The 16,717-nt window shown below is 46.0% G+C and overlaps 1 protein-coding gene across 3 annotated transcripts in view; it reads left to right on the top strand.

The window, feature by feature from the left end:
- LOC100644085 overlaps positions 1-16,717 on the top strand; it is a 220,483-nt gene that overhangs the window by 181,673 nt on the left and 22,093 nt on the right. For all 3 annotated transcript variants that reach the window (XM_048405651.1, XM_020864352.2, XM_048405656.1), the window contains 9 exons: positions 3,985-4,090; positions 4,325-4,477; positions 6,468-6,602; positions 8,021-8,226; positions 9,672-9,932; positions 10,470-10,534; positions 11,652-11,856; positions 12,189-12,334; positions 12,697-12,825. In XM_048405651.1, coding sequence (XP_048261608.1) covers positions 3,985-4,090; positions 4,325-4,477; positions 6,468-6,602; positions 8,021-8,226; positions 9,672-9,932; positions 10,470-10,534; positions 11,652-11,856; positions 12,189-12,334; positions 12,697-12,825 — 1,406 coding nt within the window. The remainder of the gene's footprint in view (positions 1-3,984; positions 4,091-4,324; positions 4,478-6,467; positions 6,603-8,020; positions 8,227-9,671; positions 9,933-10,469; positions 10,535-11,651; positions 11,857-12,188; positions 12,335-12,696; positions 12,826-16,717) is intronic.

Genomic DNA, 16,717 nt, shown 5'->3' with positions numbered 1-16,717 from the left:
GGCGTCGCCCGATCGATTAGCTCGATCGATCGCATATTTGCAAAGGCCGTCCGGTTCGTTATAAATTTCAACCAATACTTTTGCTTACTTGGAAATTTGTTTTATCCCGCGGCGCCCCACCTTTCAACGTAGCGTTTTCCCCGCAAAGTACCCGACGTCGAGCAGTCGCGTCGACCGTTTAATTATCCAATTAACTTCAAACATACGAAACGCGATTACAATCGTCGAGAGCCGTCGGCTAGCGACCGTTTTGACGCTTTTTCGCTCTTTCCCCCCGTATTTTATCGGCTATTAGCGGCGCGCTAATTAGTCCACCGCCACGATATATCACGTTACAATCCCGCGTAAACGCAAACAGACGCGACAACGTGTCGCAAGATACACAGAATCACCGATACGGAAGCATCGATCCCCGCGATTTCCTACTACGAGGATTTCACGCTTCGTCGATTCCTCCATTCCACGAATTCTTCTTCTTTCGCCATCTTCTACCTCTTGAACCTGAATTCCCGCTCGACGCTTCACAGCGACGCGAATTAGGAAAATGGTACACCGTCTTCTTGGTCCTCGAGACTCCTTGGTTCCTTGATTCTCTCTCGACCTTTCCACAAACTCCACCCTCTCCTATACAGAGGACAATTCCGTGGTTATTTAGCCACGATACTCGCAAGTATGTCGAAACAGACGAGCCTAAACTCCGAGACGCATCGTTTGGAAATTCCTAACCACGGAATTTCAACAAAAGTCGAACGATGCCGGTGTCGAGCGAGTCTGTCGCGTCTCGATCCTCCAGTTTTCGACCAAACTCTCCAAGACTCTTTTTCCTCGCGTATATATTTCACCGTGGCCCGAATCGACGACGAACAATCGCCGAACGGACGCGGTCGTTTTTATCCGTGATGGCGACCGATTTGCCTCGCTCGCGAGTTCTAACGAGGCTCGTCGAGTTTCCAGGCTGATGTGCAGCTGCGTCACCGGAAAGGTTCGGCGGCTGCTTCAGGACGGATATACCCTGACGGGAGGGCGGGTCGCGGCATCGATCTCTCCAGCAGCCAGACGGACACCGGTTCCAATTACCGCCGTTTCGAATTGGCTGTGTTTCTCCGACCAACTAGAGGAATCTGCTCGCGATCGAGTCAAGGCACCGCCCAGCCCGCGTTCTCCGAACTTCCCGCGATTGATATTCCTGCGCCACTCGACGACCTCGTGTCTCCTTCTTCTCGCTCCAGCTATCGCGTGTCTCTCGGCCAGGAAACTGGTTGCCGAGTTCGTCGAGGAGAATGGTTTTTGTCGACGACGGTAACGATGATTTTAATTGGACGATGCTGCGTGACGTTTCGTGAACGCCTCGGAAACAATTAAGGGGAATTTATGCGGAGGGCGTAACAGATCGGACGTTAATTGGACGTTTCCACCATAGTGATTCAGCGACGATCATTGGAATCATGGAATTTTCCTCGTGGGATAACGCTGACGATGATAACAGGAACAAAAGACGAGAATCAAACTTGTCAATCTACGTAGAATTATCTTCTACGTCACTCGGATCTCTGACGACACCAGATACCGTTCTTTTCTTGTCGAACAAGCATCGATAGAATCTTTAAGGCGGCGTAACTTCGGACGACCCGAAGGAGACAACTTTATTTAGGGAGGACGATCGGTGCCATCGATTCAAGGACACCGGTGGTATCCGCCTACCTCATAACGCGAGCCATCCGCTCCAAAACTGCGGGAATATCAATAGAGGGAATCCACCGTGGTGGATAGAGCAAGAGAACATGTTTCCACGACGCTGCCGGCGCCAGGCATCCCGAATGAATTTATTCGGCGACCTTAGCTCGAGAGCGGAATTTTCAATGCGCTCTGTACTCTTATTGGCACTGATATATTCGAGAAACTTTTATTCGGGATCGTAAATTATCGGAATATTGCTAGCAAAGTCCCGCTTTGAATCAGACTTCTCTTTAGCGTATACGAAGCAAGAGATTGCGTTAAGGAGTCGTTTTATCGATAACGATCTCGACAACTTTTTCTCCAAACTAACTTTCAACTATATATCCTTTAAGACGATCCTCGATAAGAATATACGATAAAGATAAGTTGGACGCTCTTGTTTACCATGTTTTTCGACTAATTTCTCTTGGTCCTTCGGTTGTCAAGACCATCGAGCGAGTTTCTTTAACAACAGTTTCGCAACGAGTTCGTCCGCTTGGTTCACCGCGAGTGGAACAGGTCGAAGCTATTCGCGAAATCGACTTGGCCCGTAAAAATGACGTTTCCTATGGTACCAGAATTTATGCCTAGCCTTCGATGCTACGAAGATATCGGTTAGCGAAGGGAAGTTGCACGGATCGGCGACTCCTCGCAAATTACTCCGCCGCTTAAAGTTGGTCGCTCGTTTTTGCTCGTCACGACGACGAGTTCCCCTTTCGATTTCTTTCAGGAAGTCGATCGAGCCGATAAGTTATTTATCGTTGCGGCTCTTTCATCGACGATACAGAATACAACAGCTTCGACGCTATAGAATCGTTTTGTAATTTTATAGGAATCTTGCGGATTCGCAAAGATGTCTTAAAGGTATCGAACGAAAAGTCTGTTCGGCCAATCGACAAGCTCGAAACTTCTCGAGCAGACAACGACGATCGAAGATGGGTGAAAGGTTAGAGAGGGAGCACCCATCGTAACGAAGATTTGGAGGGCGGCGATTAAAGCGATCAGGGTAGGAAGAAACAGAAAGACGTCGGCCGGTCGTTTGTCTTAATAAAGTGCGTCGAAGGCACGCTGTTCGAAACGGCTGACTTATGGCTAGTCATCCGAGTAGGCTGCGCCCCTCTTACGACCCGTTTCTAGTGGTTTTTCGCTGCGGTAGGAAGGTAGAGACTAGCGTTCCACCGATATTCAGAAGGGTTCTTCGAGACCCAAGGTCGTTAACCCTGCCTACCAAGTCCATCAATCGAACAAGGGTGGCTGGTTAACGATGCCAAGCATTCGTCATCGGGTGGATCCTATCTCGGCCACCCTCGAAGTTACCTCGTTTCATGCTCCTTTCAACTCCTTTACCTTGCCCCGAGTAGTTTCTCTTCGATGGCCTCGGATAACCGCCGTACTTTGGATATTTATCGCCGATTAGAGAGGCAAATTGGGATTAATGAAAAATTTTCTCCAGCTTGCATGCACTAACAGGATTCGAAACATTTTTACTTTCGTGTTTAACAGGGAAAATTAACGATAGTTTACACGCGAAAGGAATTTCCTATCCCACGGCGTCCGCTTTATTCATCGTCTTTTTGATCTTACTTCATTAATAAGCGCTGCTCGAGCCTTGTAAATTCCAGTTTCGCTCGGCAAAATCAAGTAGCGCGGCCGATGTTATTTGCATAAATAAACAATTATTCTCGACGATTATTTTTAAGTGGCAAGTGTACCCAGGATAAATATCGGCCGATAAATATTCAAGATTCGCTGTGAAGGGCCGTCTTTTTTTCCGGACAGGCAAACCGGTCACCTAATGATTTATCATTTGCCTTCACTAGCCAACTGGAAGCTTGGTTTATATCTCGCCGCATTTTTCCTTGCCACGATACATGCAGAAGCCTTTTTATCGAAAGAGAGCTTGCAAGTTCGTAGACCTTAAATCATAAGCTCCGTCGCTTTAGGACGCATAAGCAGATTCGGTTAAGTTTAACGCAACATATGAACATAAGTTTGCCGCCCTGCTAAAGCTCTCTCTAAACTAGCTAAACATACGTTCCGCTTTCTACGCTCTTCGTGAACTGCGAGCTCTTGCTACACGCTATTCTCCCTTAAGAAGAGACCCGACGTATACATAAACCCTTGGAACCACCAGTTAGCCATGCTAACATTTGTCCCTGTTCCCAGGATCTTTAACTCGCAAACATAACACTCGTATTCGCCCACGAAATCCTGTCAATCTCTCTCACGACGTTCTGTACAACGTGTTCCGATCCTACTTTTCCACAGAGACGTCCGTGGTGCTACCATCCGCCTCGTCGGATCTGGACAAGATCCAACAGCCGGTCAAGGTCGTGCTTTCCAGCACTTGTCACCACGCGTACAATGCTTGCAGGTGAGTAAAAATATTATCCGTTCTTAATCTCAATCTTTAAACGCAAAATCTTTATTCACATATTGTTTCTGACATTTTGAAATTTTGTCGAACCTGACGGTTTCCGTTTGACGATTCGTTAAATGCTCTTTTCGCTGATAGCTGTGATTTGAACGAAAGTGGCACTAGTTTGCGATAGTTGTTTTTAAGAAGCTTTCGAATTTGTTAAGTCGCCGTTATGAATTCTCGTTGCAGAAACGATCCAGAGTGCAAGGCATTGATGGAACCGGTGCTGAACCACTGTGATTCGACGAGTTGCGCGAGGAACGAGTGTATGGAAGCGTTGCAGAATTTCTACAAATCCGCGAATCACAAGCACTCGGTAGAGATCGCGTTCTGTCTGTGCAGGTGAGTCGTAAGAGACGTCAGGCCGACCATCGAAATCGGAGAGTATGCGAAAGTTGGATCGACGACGAAACGAGCCGTGTACGAAAAATAGAAAATTCGACCGGTAGCAAAATCGTTTCTTGTCCGATCGTGCGATAGTTATCGAAATAACGAGATAAAAAAATTCTATAAATCCACGATACGCAACCCGTGTGAAAATCGTTTTCCGCTCGCAGCGGCTTCGGTAGAGAGAATATTCCGGTGTACTCGCAAATCGATGTCTGTCGACGATAAAAAACGAACGAAACAATAAAAAAAAGGGGGGGCAGGGGAGAAGGTTGAGCCGGCCACTTGTCGGGGCCCACGGGATTTTATGAATTTGCATGCGATCCGTGTTATTTATATTTATTAAAACAAAAATATTCTTGAACGATTCGAGTGGATTGTTTCGAAGGGGTAGGGTGGCAGATAGAGCGGAAGAAATTGTTATATCGTATTCGTGGATGGCATTCACGGAAAAGAGCAGAAACCTCCTATTTGAAACGGTATCGAATTAATCGCGGAAACAATTAACCCACGGGTATCAGAAGCGGAAGATAAATTCGGCCGCTAATTAATTTCGTGCTTGATTAATGAAGGATCGAATAACCACAGCCGGCGAAGATATTCCACAATCGTGGTCACCGTGCTGATCGCGATGAGTCAACCAACGATGATGCAACGAATATGCAACGAGTATGCAACGATCATCGACATACGTGGCTATCTTTAAATGAGATCGTGCTCTTCCATGGTGAAATGAAATCCGCGAGAATTTAAAGGATTATTCGAACGAGCGAGACGAAGGGATGGCTGGTAACGCGACTCGGCCGGATACGACTCAATTAAGACCGCTTGTCTTTGTACATTTGCCGTAATCCTGAGTAAACTCACGGCAAAAGTGATAGGGAAAGACAAAGGTGGGTCAGAGGAGAGCATACCCTCGTACAAAGAACCGTCGTTGCGCTGGAAATACTCGGAGTTCTGCATCTCTAATCCCTTCGCGCGAACGGCAACCAGTCGGGGCTTCTTTTCGAAGGAAACTCCTTTAACTTTTAAGTGGCTTTTGCCCACGAAACAATGCAGAAACTTTCTATCCGCCTTTCACGTTTTTTCTTCCACCACTTTTTTTTTCACTCCAACTTTTCCCGCACGCCGTATTCATTGTCCCGACCACCGTTTCTTCGTCTAACCGCCCCGAAACACGAGATATCGGTATCATCTCGGGATTTATTAATATTTGACGACTCTCGTTGTATCCGGGCTTTGCCGTGTCTTTGACAAATTGGAACTCGTATTCTCCAGCTGCTATCCTAAGATGCAACGATTAATTTAGCACTATGGGAGCGGTTGCTTGCGAGATATCCGAGGAAAATTCAAAGGATCGTCGAACGATCATTAGTTTGATCAGTTGGTTTAATTTTCAATCGATCGAATGCCTCGGGATTATGCCAAAATATTAGAACATCCTATAGTTTCGTCAGAGATATTGATAAAACGTAAAAATTGATAGAAGGAAGAGAGCGCAGGCGACGTACGCGGATGAGAAAAGAAAATCGAACGACACGAGAGAGCAAAGGGAAGGGAAAGTCTCGAGGTCGAATAAAATACGTGGCGGTCTCGTTTAATGCTCGTTGAGCAATACCCACCTTGCGGTGCCTGGGAATTTCTCCCTTAAAACTCGCTGGAGCCCTCGGGAAGGTAGATGGAGATCTCTTACTCTCTGGGTAGACTCCAGGACGGTGCTCTGTGATGCGGTAAATCGTTTCGTCTTCCCTTTGTTTCCGCAATCTGACCACACTGACGGATCGAATCGCTCGTTTTAAGACCAAATATCTTCCCATTATCCGCGTTATCTTAATAATCCTTTCGATAATCGTGAATTTCGATCTTCAGAAATACGTGCATCGATATTGTTCGACAAAATGTAATAAATAAAATAAGAATAAGGCGTTTTTTTTTCTTTTTGCAGAAAAACAGACGGCAAGAAGGACGAGTGCATGATCGCGCAGGAAAAAATGTACCCTGCGTGCGCGCAACGTACCGAGGGCGATTTGCCGACTTGTCACAGTTTGGCAGAGGCCTGCAAGGAGCACGAGGCATGCAAGTACGTTCGAAATATCGGAACAATCTAATTAACAATGTAATATCGATTACGAGATCGCTTATAATATCGTCGTATAAAATTAATACAGCATCGTTGAAGATTCACGAAAGAAGGTTAATAACGCTTAATCTAAGAAAAATGAATCTCTCCATTTTCACGGTGAACATCGTAATCTCGTAGTTGAAAGACGAAAGGGGCACGAGAAACGAGATTAATCGGGGCTGTATTAAGATCGCAAAAATTAATCGGCCCCGTGGACAACAATGGCGGGACAATTTTGTCTGGCGCTTATCGCGAACAGCAACGGCTAGATTGTATCGTCGGTCTGGATAAACCGGACCTTTTGATTAAACGCTTCGAATCCTTTTTTCTCACGTTGGCCAGCTCCCGAGTGGAAGGGATGGCCGTTTCAATTTGAAAGTTAAATTGCGAGTCAACGAGACGTGGCTTGATCCAGTCTTGCCACGTAATGAAACACTTCATTATTAAGAAAAAGACGTCCGTCCGGCCGCACTGCAATTACGATAACCGTCGGATCCGCTCGAGCGATCCGCGTCTACCATCGGAATTCGACACGAAGCGAGGTCAGCTGAAAAAGCTGAAGCTATTTATCGCCAGTCGATTAACGGAGTGTAATTAAAATCCAGCCGTTGATTAATTCGATTGAAAATTTTGAATTGGAAAGGAATCGTGGACTGCCTCTGCGAGCGTTTATGCGAACGCAAATATTCATGGCGGATCGATTTCGATCGACCAGCAGTTGGATCGCGCGACAATTGAATTACAGCGTACATATATCGTAGAGGCATTTTAATTGATTTATTATCACACCGCGATACGAATTCGTTTTTATCGCATCGAATATTCTTTAATCGTTTGATGCATTATGCAACAATTTTTATAACGAGGTGCCGCGTTCTATCGAAAAGGCGAGTCGTAATCGAACAAATAAATTACGCCGATTATCCTGATTTTATCGTATACAATTGCTCGAATAACAATCCATGAATCATCATAATTATATGTATTATTAATAGCTTCCGTATGCAGAAAACCTTCGACGAGCCTATAAATCGAGCAAACTCGATGAAACCATCTCGTGCATAACGCTCTACATCCTACAAACACATACGAGCATATCCTAACAGAACCGCGATTATCCTGAAAACAATTTAAAAAGCAGGTCAAAGTCCCGCGCAAAAATGCGGAAATCCTATTGGGCCGTTGACATGTTTACAAACTCCGACCGAATAATTTCGATTTCAATCTTGACCGAGCGACAAAGGGAGAGAGAGAGCTGCTGCTCGCCCTCGAAACGTCAGTCTTCATCGGATGTTCGTGACGAGCGCTTTGATGATACTGGCCGTTTAGATGCTCGCTAGTAGTTCACGGCGTAACCTAATTACTATGTTGCGTAGAGCGAGGTTGGAGTACTACGAGCAAAACTGCGCGGTGGACAGCGTAACGAAGAAGTGTGCCGGCCCAACCGCAGAATGCAGGAAAGCGATGCTAGGAATACTTGGCACGGAACTACGATCGAACTGCGCGTGCAAGGGCACGGAACTCACGCAACTTTACGATTGTTTGGGCTGGCAGAGACTCCTCTGGGTGAACCCTTGCGTGGGTAAGTACCTAAAAAAAGATCCAACCTTTAACATTTTATCAGTTGGTCGTTGATAAAATATTACGCGTGCTTGGAGAAAAATTTGTTCGCGAAGCACGAACTTTCTCGTATTTTCGTTTTTACAGTGCTTCGAAGTTAAACGAGTTTATTTATGACAGATAGCCTATGCGTAAATATAGCGCCTTTACGTAGGCATCCGAAAGAAGGAATAACATGAGTCGTGGGACGCGCGTTTCGACGTAATCGATTCTGTTCGATCGAAAAAATGTTCACGTGATACCATAAGCGAAAGAAGATGAAAGAGAGCGACTGTTTGGTCGCAGATACAATTCCCTGGATGCTTTAAGCGGCGGACGATGTCCATTCTCCGGGGGGAAAACTTGAAGCAGGCCGTGTCTTTCTCGCGATAAAATCATCCGACGGGATTAAACATTTGCCCAAAAGAACGGTGAAACGTTCGAGACAATACGATGTGCCAGTCCGTACGGTGATTAATATCTGAGACGATTAATATCTGAGCGATGACAGAGCCGATTCCTTTGCGCACGCTCATCTTATTTTTATCATCCGCCCTGGCCCCCGGCTAAATATGTAATTCGGCCGTTTATTGGAAAACGTGATGAATGGCTTTAGTCTCTAACTCTCTCGGCGTTCTCTCTTCGGATACACCTCGATTCTACGAATATCATAAATTATTTTTTAAACAAGATTTATTGCCTTTTTACAAGGGAGCAAACGGCAAAGAAAGTACGAAATGGAAGAAAGATAGGACGAGTCAATAGAGCTACGGGAACTCGTGTCTTATCCATGTTCCAGACCGGAGCATAAAGACGTTCATCTGTAGCGATCGTCTAGCGATCGCCAAGGTTCATTGAGATCGCGGAATTGCTATTACATTGAACGAAAGAACGTACGGACGGGCGAAACGGGACTTTTATCGATCTTACATCTGTTACCGCGAATCGCGTTGCAAAACTTGATGGTAGCCGGCATTCAGCCGACAGATAAGTCATTTAGATATGAAGAAATTGCGCTTGCTGCTCGATCGAGAAGTGCATCGCCTGTATACGTGTGTACGTGTATGTGTGTGTGTGTGTGTACGTGTGTGTGTCGGCGTTAACTGCATCGACCAGCTCGATCGTCTTTCGTCGATTCCCGATAGGAAATGTAGGTCAAACAGCAGGGTTTGATGGCCTCCTTTCGCCTGGCCGATAAACACGTTAGATGCAAATTAACCTGGACCAACTGCTATGGTGTGAATTTATTTACCAACCCGTTCGCTGAAACGTACGATTCGATCGATTCGACGATCGTTCATTTCATTTTTTCCGGTGTTAAGGGACAGATGTGTTCATCCTAGAGAGCGAAAGTAATTTAAAAAGATTTTTGAAGCAATCATAGATAGCGAAGAGAAGGCATTAAGACGAAGTTGCCGATGGTTTCAGTCGAATCTCAGAAAGATTATCACGCGAGGAGGAAACATCATCATTACCCGAGGACCACGACAACGACGGTCTCATCGACTACCAAGTCACCGGTTAGCACGACGACGGTTACCATGGTCGAGCAAGTGGAAGATAATAAAATACCGGAAGTGACGAGATGGACGACCACAGAACATACAGAAACTTGGGAAATCACCACCACCAGCAGTACCACCATAAGTACAACTCCTAGCACTACTACTACAACCACCACGCCACCTCGTAAGTGTCCATTCGCTGGTAATAATAATCTTGTCTATCTGCGGATTTTGTTCCCTTTTCAAGTCGTAAACAACTACATCAATTGGTCTTCGCATAGACAACTTAAATAGAGTCAAGTGCGCGACTACAAGGGGCAATTACTCACGCGGGGATTGGCAAATCGGTGAAGTAAAAGAAGCAAAGTATTGAAATCTCGGAGAAAGAAAGTCGACGAAGGAAAAGAGCGATGCGTGAGCGCGGTATTTCTCGAATGGGAAAAGCGCAGCTCCTTTGATCGTTCGAACCGGACGAGAGAGATTCTGTTCAGGACACACGAGGAATTTTCGTTTCGTTGCCGCGAAAGCCCGTGCGTCGAATGTTACAAAGCGAATCGATGGGGTGGGAGGGCTTGAAACGGGCTAAAAGAAAGATTCGAAACGGGGAATGGGTGTGGCGACGGTTAGGGGTTGAGACGAGGGCGGGAACTGGGAAAAGAAGACAGGAAAACAGTTTGCCGGGTAACGTGTAGCACACGTCTGAACGTTCGTCTCTTTATAGGCTTCTGTGTGGTTCAAAGGCCGAGGCAAAGTCACCAATACATAAGGGAGGGCGAAGGCAAGAGGGTGAGTTCGACGATCTGCAAGGTATTTTCGCGAGCGACCGGGCGAAAAGCGTTCTCGACCGGCTGGCAGATTCGAGAAACACGGGCTACGATTTGGAAACCAATCGAAAGTTCAGGAAGATTAGAGCAGCGAAAAATGCAGCCGATTGAAACGGAATTTTTGTTTAAATACAGAACAACTGTGGCATGGAGTATGTTGAAATTCAAATGCCGTTTTACTCGCTCGATAAATAATTCGACTGTGTTTCGTGCAACTTTCTCGCCGGTTTGGCTGCGGTTATTAAAAGCGAACAATGTTACAAGTACGTATTGTGCGACGTTGGTGACTTTAATCGCGTACGCGACGATGTAACATAAACGGAAATTCAGAAATTTGATACTCTCGGAGCGCTTAGGGGAAACACGAGGGAAAGCTTTTAATTGGCGAGAAAGTAAAGAAACGCGAGCGGAAATGATAAACAAGCTTTTAACACTACTTCGTGCAATGTAAAAATGCCAACCATTGAATACGCGAATACACGTAAAAGCCGGCGAAAACAGACGAAGATGTTTTTTTCACCACGCGGGGTTCATTATCTCGTCGATCGATGTCGGTGAATTAACAACAATGTCGAATGCTGACTGGAAATTTTAATTCCGAGTATCGCGATTAACGTCGACGATAATTAATATTCAACGTACGCTGTTTTCAAGCCGGGCCATTCATCTTTAAAACGAAATACCATGTATGTTGATTATCGTGTTCCATTGCAATTATCGATTCCGAAATAATGACACAGCCGGTAAACTGACCGGATCTAACATTCGACTAATCTTGCGACTTTTTCCCACAAATTTATTCTTTAGAAATTACAGTAAATTCAAACGAGACAAAAAGGAAACATTCGCCGGTCATACTCGATAGCGGATTTTACATTTCTGCATATTTAGAAACGGCAATGTTTCAACGTATCTTATTTATACATCTGCCTGGACTTTGATCCTTTTTCTCTTTAACCAAAAACGAGTCGCAGCCAAATCGATTCAACGCAACTCGTCCATGTCTCTCGAAGAAGATTTAGACCAAAGCTATACTCTTTGAACTGTGAACCAACCAGCCGTATACTTGATCCGTGTAGCTGTATCGCGAGGACGAGCCGGAATGTTCTGAGCTGTGTCAGTGCGGCGAGGGTGAAGTTTTGATCTGCAATACGATCTGCGTGGACTCGTCGCCCTGCAAGACGGACTTTGCTTTTTACAATCACGAAGCACCGGCATATCAGGCGCATCGCGGACCCTGCCTTTGCTATAGCGGTCGTTTCATATGCATGCGGCCCTCACCAGGTGAATGTTCTTCATTTATAATAATTTATTTTAATACACAGGAAATATCCAATTCGCATAAAAGGCAGATAGTAGCAATCATATCTAAAGCCACAAACGGGTATAGGAAAAGAACAACAGAAAGATGAACGGCAACCTGATCCGAACGATAATCTAAACGAAATAATTCAAATATTTGTTCACCGATTTAATTAGAAACTTTGTTGCAACTCAAGTTGATAAAACGAAAATACTTTTTCTACTATAGATCGTTTGCCTGCTCTTTAAATATTAAAAATGTTAAATGTTATCGTGACTCTGTGATAATATCTTTCCATAATTTGTCTCTACAGACGCTTATTCTATACCGCACGGAGTTTTCATGTTCCTGGGCTACAGCGAAAAGGACGAGAGCTTATTGCGACGACACAATAACCTCACCGTCCTGGACGCAGTGTCGTCCCTCGATAACTTCATGAGAGAAGAAGTTAATAACCAGGTAAAACACCTTACCTTATTATCCATCATTCTTACTAAAAACGTCTCGTACCGTCGGTTGACCTACTCTCTCTCTATCTTCCACTTCTTAAAATCAAAATTCTGTCGCGTTCCGCAAACCTAGAGGATCTGTTTCAAACCGGTTCGTCCGAATGGTAGACCGAACGAATTTTAAGCCGAAACGGCGACGTCCTTTCGACTGTGTGAGGTATTCACGCGGGGCTGAGAAAAATCTCGAGAGGCGGCAAGGCAGACGGATCGGGAATATAAAGCGCACACGGCTGGGCGAAACTTAATAATGCGAGATAGCGTTGGATGACGTCGAGACATATCTCGTATTCCTTTTTTCCGTTTTATTTGCAGACAGTATGCACGCTGTTCCTGTACAACGCGACCCGAGAAAACGTGATTGCAGTGGCGCGTCTCGGGACTGACAATCCACCCTTAAATAGCAGTCAAGCTCAAAGTCTGCAGCATCTTTTGCGCGTCAAGGTGAGTAAATTGCAAATAGCAACGACTCTCTCTTTCTCTCTCTCTCTCTCTCCCCTCGTCTCATGAATTCGCATCAATTCTGATCTTATTTGCCGGCAAATCCGTACTTCCCCGACTTTCAGCCTAGTTGACTGGCCCTAGCTCGTAACTTTATTGCCACCCCTAGCTTTTCACTAGTCTGCCTCTCTGTTTGGCCACTCGTCAACCGTTTATACGTAACGCGTTATTGAATTAGCCGCGAGGCACGCCTTGGTCGTCCGACAACTTTATCTCCAACTTCGGGACCGCCCCTTGGGCTTTACTGTTTGCTCCAACATTTTATCCGTTTGGACAACCAGGATATTTTCTTTGGAGTTTGCCAGCATAGAATCGATGCGAATAAATCGAAGGACAAAGATTTGACGAAGAAATTAGCGACATAATATGTGAGTCGACAGTAGGATGGCACGCTCGCAATTGACTCGAGAAAAGGTTCGTAGGCCCGTTCGTTACGTTCTCGAGATTTCTTAGCGGCGTTTAAATTTCAGACTTGAAGATCACGGTCCCTGGTCGTGACTCATCATCGTGCAGAAAGTACAAAAAGAAAAAGACAGGAGAAAGAAAAAGAACGGTGGCAAGAAGGAATCGCGTGCGCAGCGTATATTCGGTTCGCGACGAAAGGGCTGCTTTCGTGTTTACGCGACCGCGTGCGTGCCACGCGCAGGAAGTGCGTGCAGTATATCCGAGGGGCGATATCAAACTTTACAGAACTTTTCATTTCTCTCGCTTGCGCCCTCTCTGTCCACCGCCGATTCGCTCGTAAAACTCGCGACCTCTCGAGGGGAAACGAACCAGACTACCGAACACCCCTTTCGTAGGGGGATTATCGCGATTAATTAGTCGGTACGCCATCCTTAATTTCCCCGAAATTTATCCATATCTGCCTCCTCCGTATCTGATTTTCCGACTCGGTGATTTCCAACCGCGCAAAAATTGTTTTCACTCGATATGAAAATTTCGTCGCCACGCCGAAGGTTCTCTTTTTTTTTCGAGTCGGGAGTTAGATCTGGCGATTCCATTTGGTATAAAAAAACTGCCGCTACCAAAAGCTAGTTACCACTTTTGATTAAAGAGAATAAGTTCGAATTTGGGAAAACTCGACGCGAGGGCAGAACGATAATCGAACAAGCGATGCTAATTACGAAAGCAGATTCGTTGCAGCGGCGCGACATTTCCTTCGGTCCCAGGCTTTTTTCTACTCCAGTCGAGGGCGTGCATTGAAAAGGCAATTAAAACGCGACACGATTTCGTTAGGCAGCGTGGCGGAGTCCACGCGTGCTCACGCGCCTTCTCGATCGATAAATTGTTTAGCAAATAACACCGGCGACCGTTCACGGAAATCGTAAATAAACGCGTCGAGTGGTACCGCGATGTAGCGGATAACGAGCGAACCGATAAAAAGGAAAAATATATGCGTGGAAAATTGATACGCTAACCGGATACTTTGGTGCGCCAAACGGTAAGCCACGTTCACATCGAACTTCTATCCGTAAAAAACATTCACGCAGGTCCTCCTCGGAACAAAAGCGATCGAAAAAGCTATTCGATACTTCGTGCACGAATTCACGATGCAATTTGAAGAGCGACTTCATCAGCCGAGAAAATATTCAATTACCGTTACCCTTGAAAAAGTGGTTCTTACTTTCGACAAAAAGTTGTTTGGCGAATCGTCCGCGAAATCGACTTCGACGCGTGTTTATCTCGCCAGTGTCATTTTTTCCGCACTGCCTGTATTTTTCAGTGAAAAATCGTGTAGGGCCAAGCGCGGAGAGCGTACTTGTATCGATAGGGTTGCGCTGCAGGCCAAGCGACAACGTAGAGCATTTTGCGTCGGTCATACGAGCTCCCGCGGCAATTTCCAATTTACGATTAAGCGCCGGTCGATTTGCAATTTGATGGAGGGATCGCGGATTTGAATTGGCGCGCTCTGCCCTGTTTCGTTCGGCGCAATCCACCCCCCTATTTTTCCCCTCCAGGTTTTTTTCCTTGTTCCGCTCTTTAACGTTCTAAGCCGTCCTCGATTGGCAAACCATAGCTCCCGCGGAAAGGAAAATTCGCGGATCGACTCCCAAACACAGAGCCACGTCGCGAGAATTTCGCGGTCCGGCGAGCATCGCACGAAAACGTAATTTGCACGCTGCAGTTTAACGATTCCCGTTCCATTATCCATGTTTGCCTCGGTCTTCGATTGGAATCCGTGTCGTTGATAAATAATAGCACACCGATAGGCTGGACGATCGCGTGAACGCGAGGAATCCTCTTCCGATCGAGCTATCGCGAAGCTGGGACGTGCAACACGAGACAAACCTTGGAAACGAGAAAACCTGCGACGATAACGGGGCAAATTGGTGCTGCTAACGGCGTTAATTAACGTGCCCTTTAATTAAGTCGACGAATAAGGAGGCAAAGTTCCGACGCATGAAAATTAAATGGAATGAAGCGTGATAGATCGGTGGCGGGGCTGGTTTTCCGAATTTCCAGGGGGATCGAGCCGCGTTCTAGATGCGGCTGAGCCGGAAATTAGAGGAGCGTATTTTGGCCACACGTTGGAGAGGGTCGATTTCCTGGAAAGTGACCTATAGAAGAGAAATCAGGGGATGGAGGCTGATTCGGTTTCTTTCTACCTCGTAATTGAACATACGATCGCAAAGGGAGCGAAACGAGTTCCAATTGAATTCACGATATATCGGCTCCAATGATCCGTTTTAATCAAATAGCTTGGCCGGATATCGCGTTATTGTTCGATTCGCGAGGCAGAAACGCGCGGACCACGCACTTCACCGCTTGTCCGTGTGTATGTGTGTGTGTGTTTTTTTTCACGGATCCGCGGAAATGGTCGAACGAGCTTCTCGAGCGCAAAACGATTCGAAGCGAGTCTCGAATTTTATTGAATTCCGAGGAATTCGACGGTTTATTTGTTTCGGCGAGCTACGATGGAAAAAAGAGGGAGGGGGCGGGAGGAAGGGAAGTGAAAAAATTATCTCTCGTGACACGTGGGTGGTCCGAGTTTCCGGTTGAGGGTGTGACTAGACTGTTATAATTAGTTTCAGCGAGTTGACCACAGTCGGTTCTAGGATAGTCGTTACATCGTGACGATTCGAGCGACGCGACGCCCGTTTGAAATCTTTAATTAAGGCTAGTCGGTGCTGGTCTCCGGCCAAATAAGTGCGATTAAAAAAGCGAATATCACCGACGGCGATTTTTAATGTTTTTCCTAAGCTTGCTACGTGCCGCGAATTCCCCTCGTTTCGCTTCCGGACGGAACGAAATTGTTCGAAGGGCGTAAAAACTGGCAGACGCACCAATCACCAGACTACGCCGAGCGATCCGGCCACGAACACTTTTTATCATTCTCGATGGCCACTTTCCAAGTTTTTACACGGTCACAGATCGACGCAAATCGACGAGATTTCCTCAAAGAAAAATTCCCTATGAGTATCGATCACGTTCAACGTCGATGACTCTCGACATCCTTGTAAAGAAAAAATCATCCGGCGAATGTAGAAGAAACCGAGCCTATAATGGAAGGAAATGTTGGAGCGTGTAATAACGCAATAATTAACAACGGCGAACGTAATTAACACCTTGGAAAAACGCGGCACAACAAAGATGAAATATCGATACGAGAGATCTTTTGCACAAAGCAGCAAACGTAGGAAACGCAACGTTAGCAGTTACTCAATTACCAGACCCTACGGGCATAATTACACGTGGGGGCCTCAAAGTGTCGGTTGTAAGGAAGCGGATAGTAAGAGGGAACAGCGAACAGTGGGTAAAGCGAACCGCAAACGAACTTGGCGGAATGGTCGCGCTCGCTCGTTCGATCGGTCGCTTTAATTCGACGTGTCGCTCG

This window comes from Bombus terrestris, chromosome 1 (assembly GCF_910591885.1).
Source record: "Bombus terrestris chromosome 1, iyBomTerr1.2, whole genome shotgun sequence".
Classification (NCBI taxonomy): Eukaryota; Metazoa; Arthropoda; class Insecta; order Hymenoptera; family Apidae; genus Bombus; species Bombus terrestris.
This window is presented reverse-complemented; position numbering and strand designations above follow the sequence as displayed.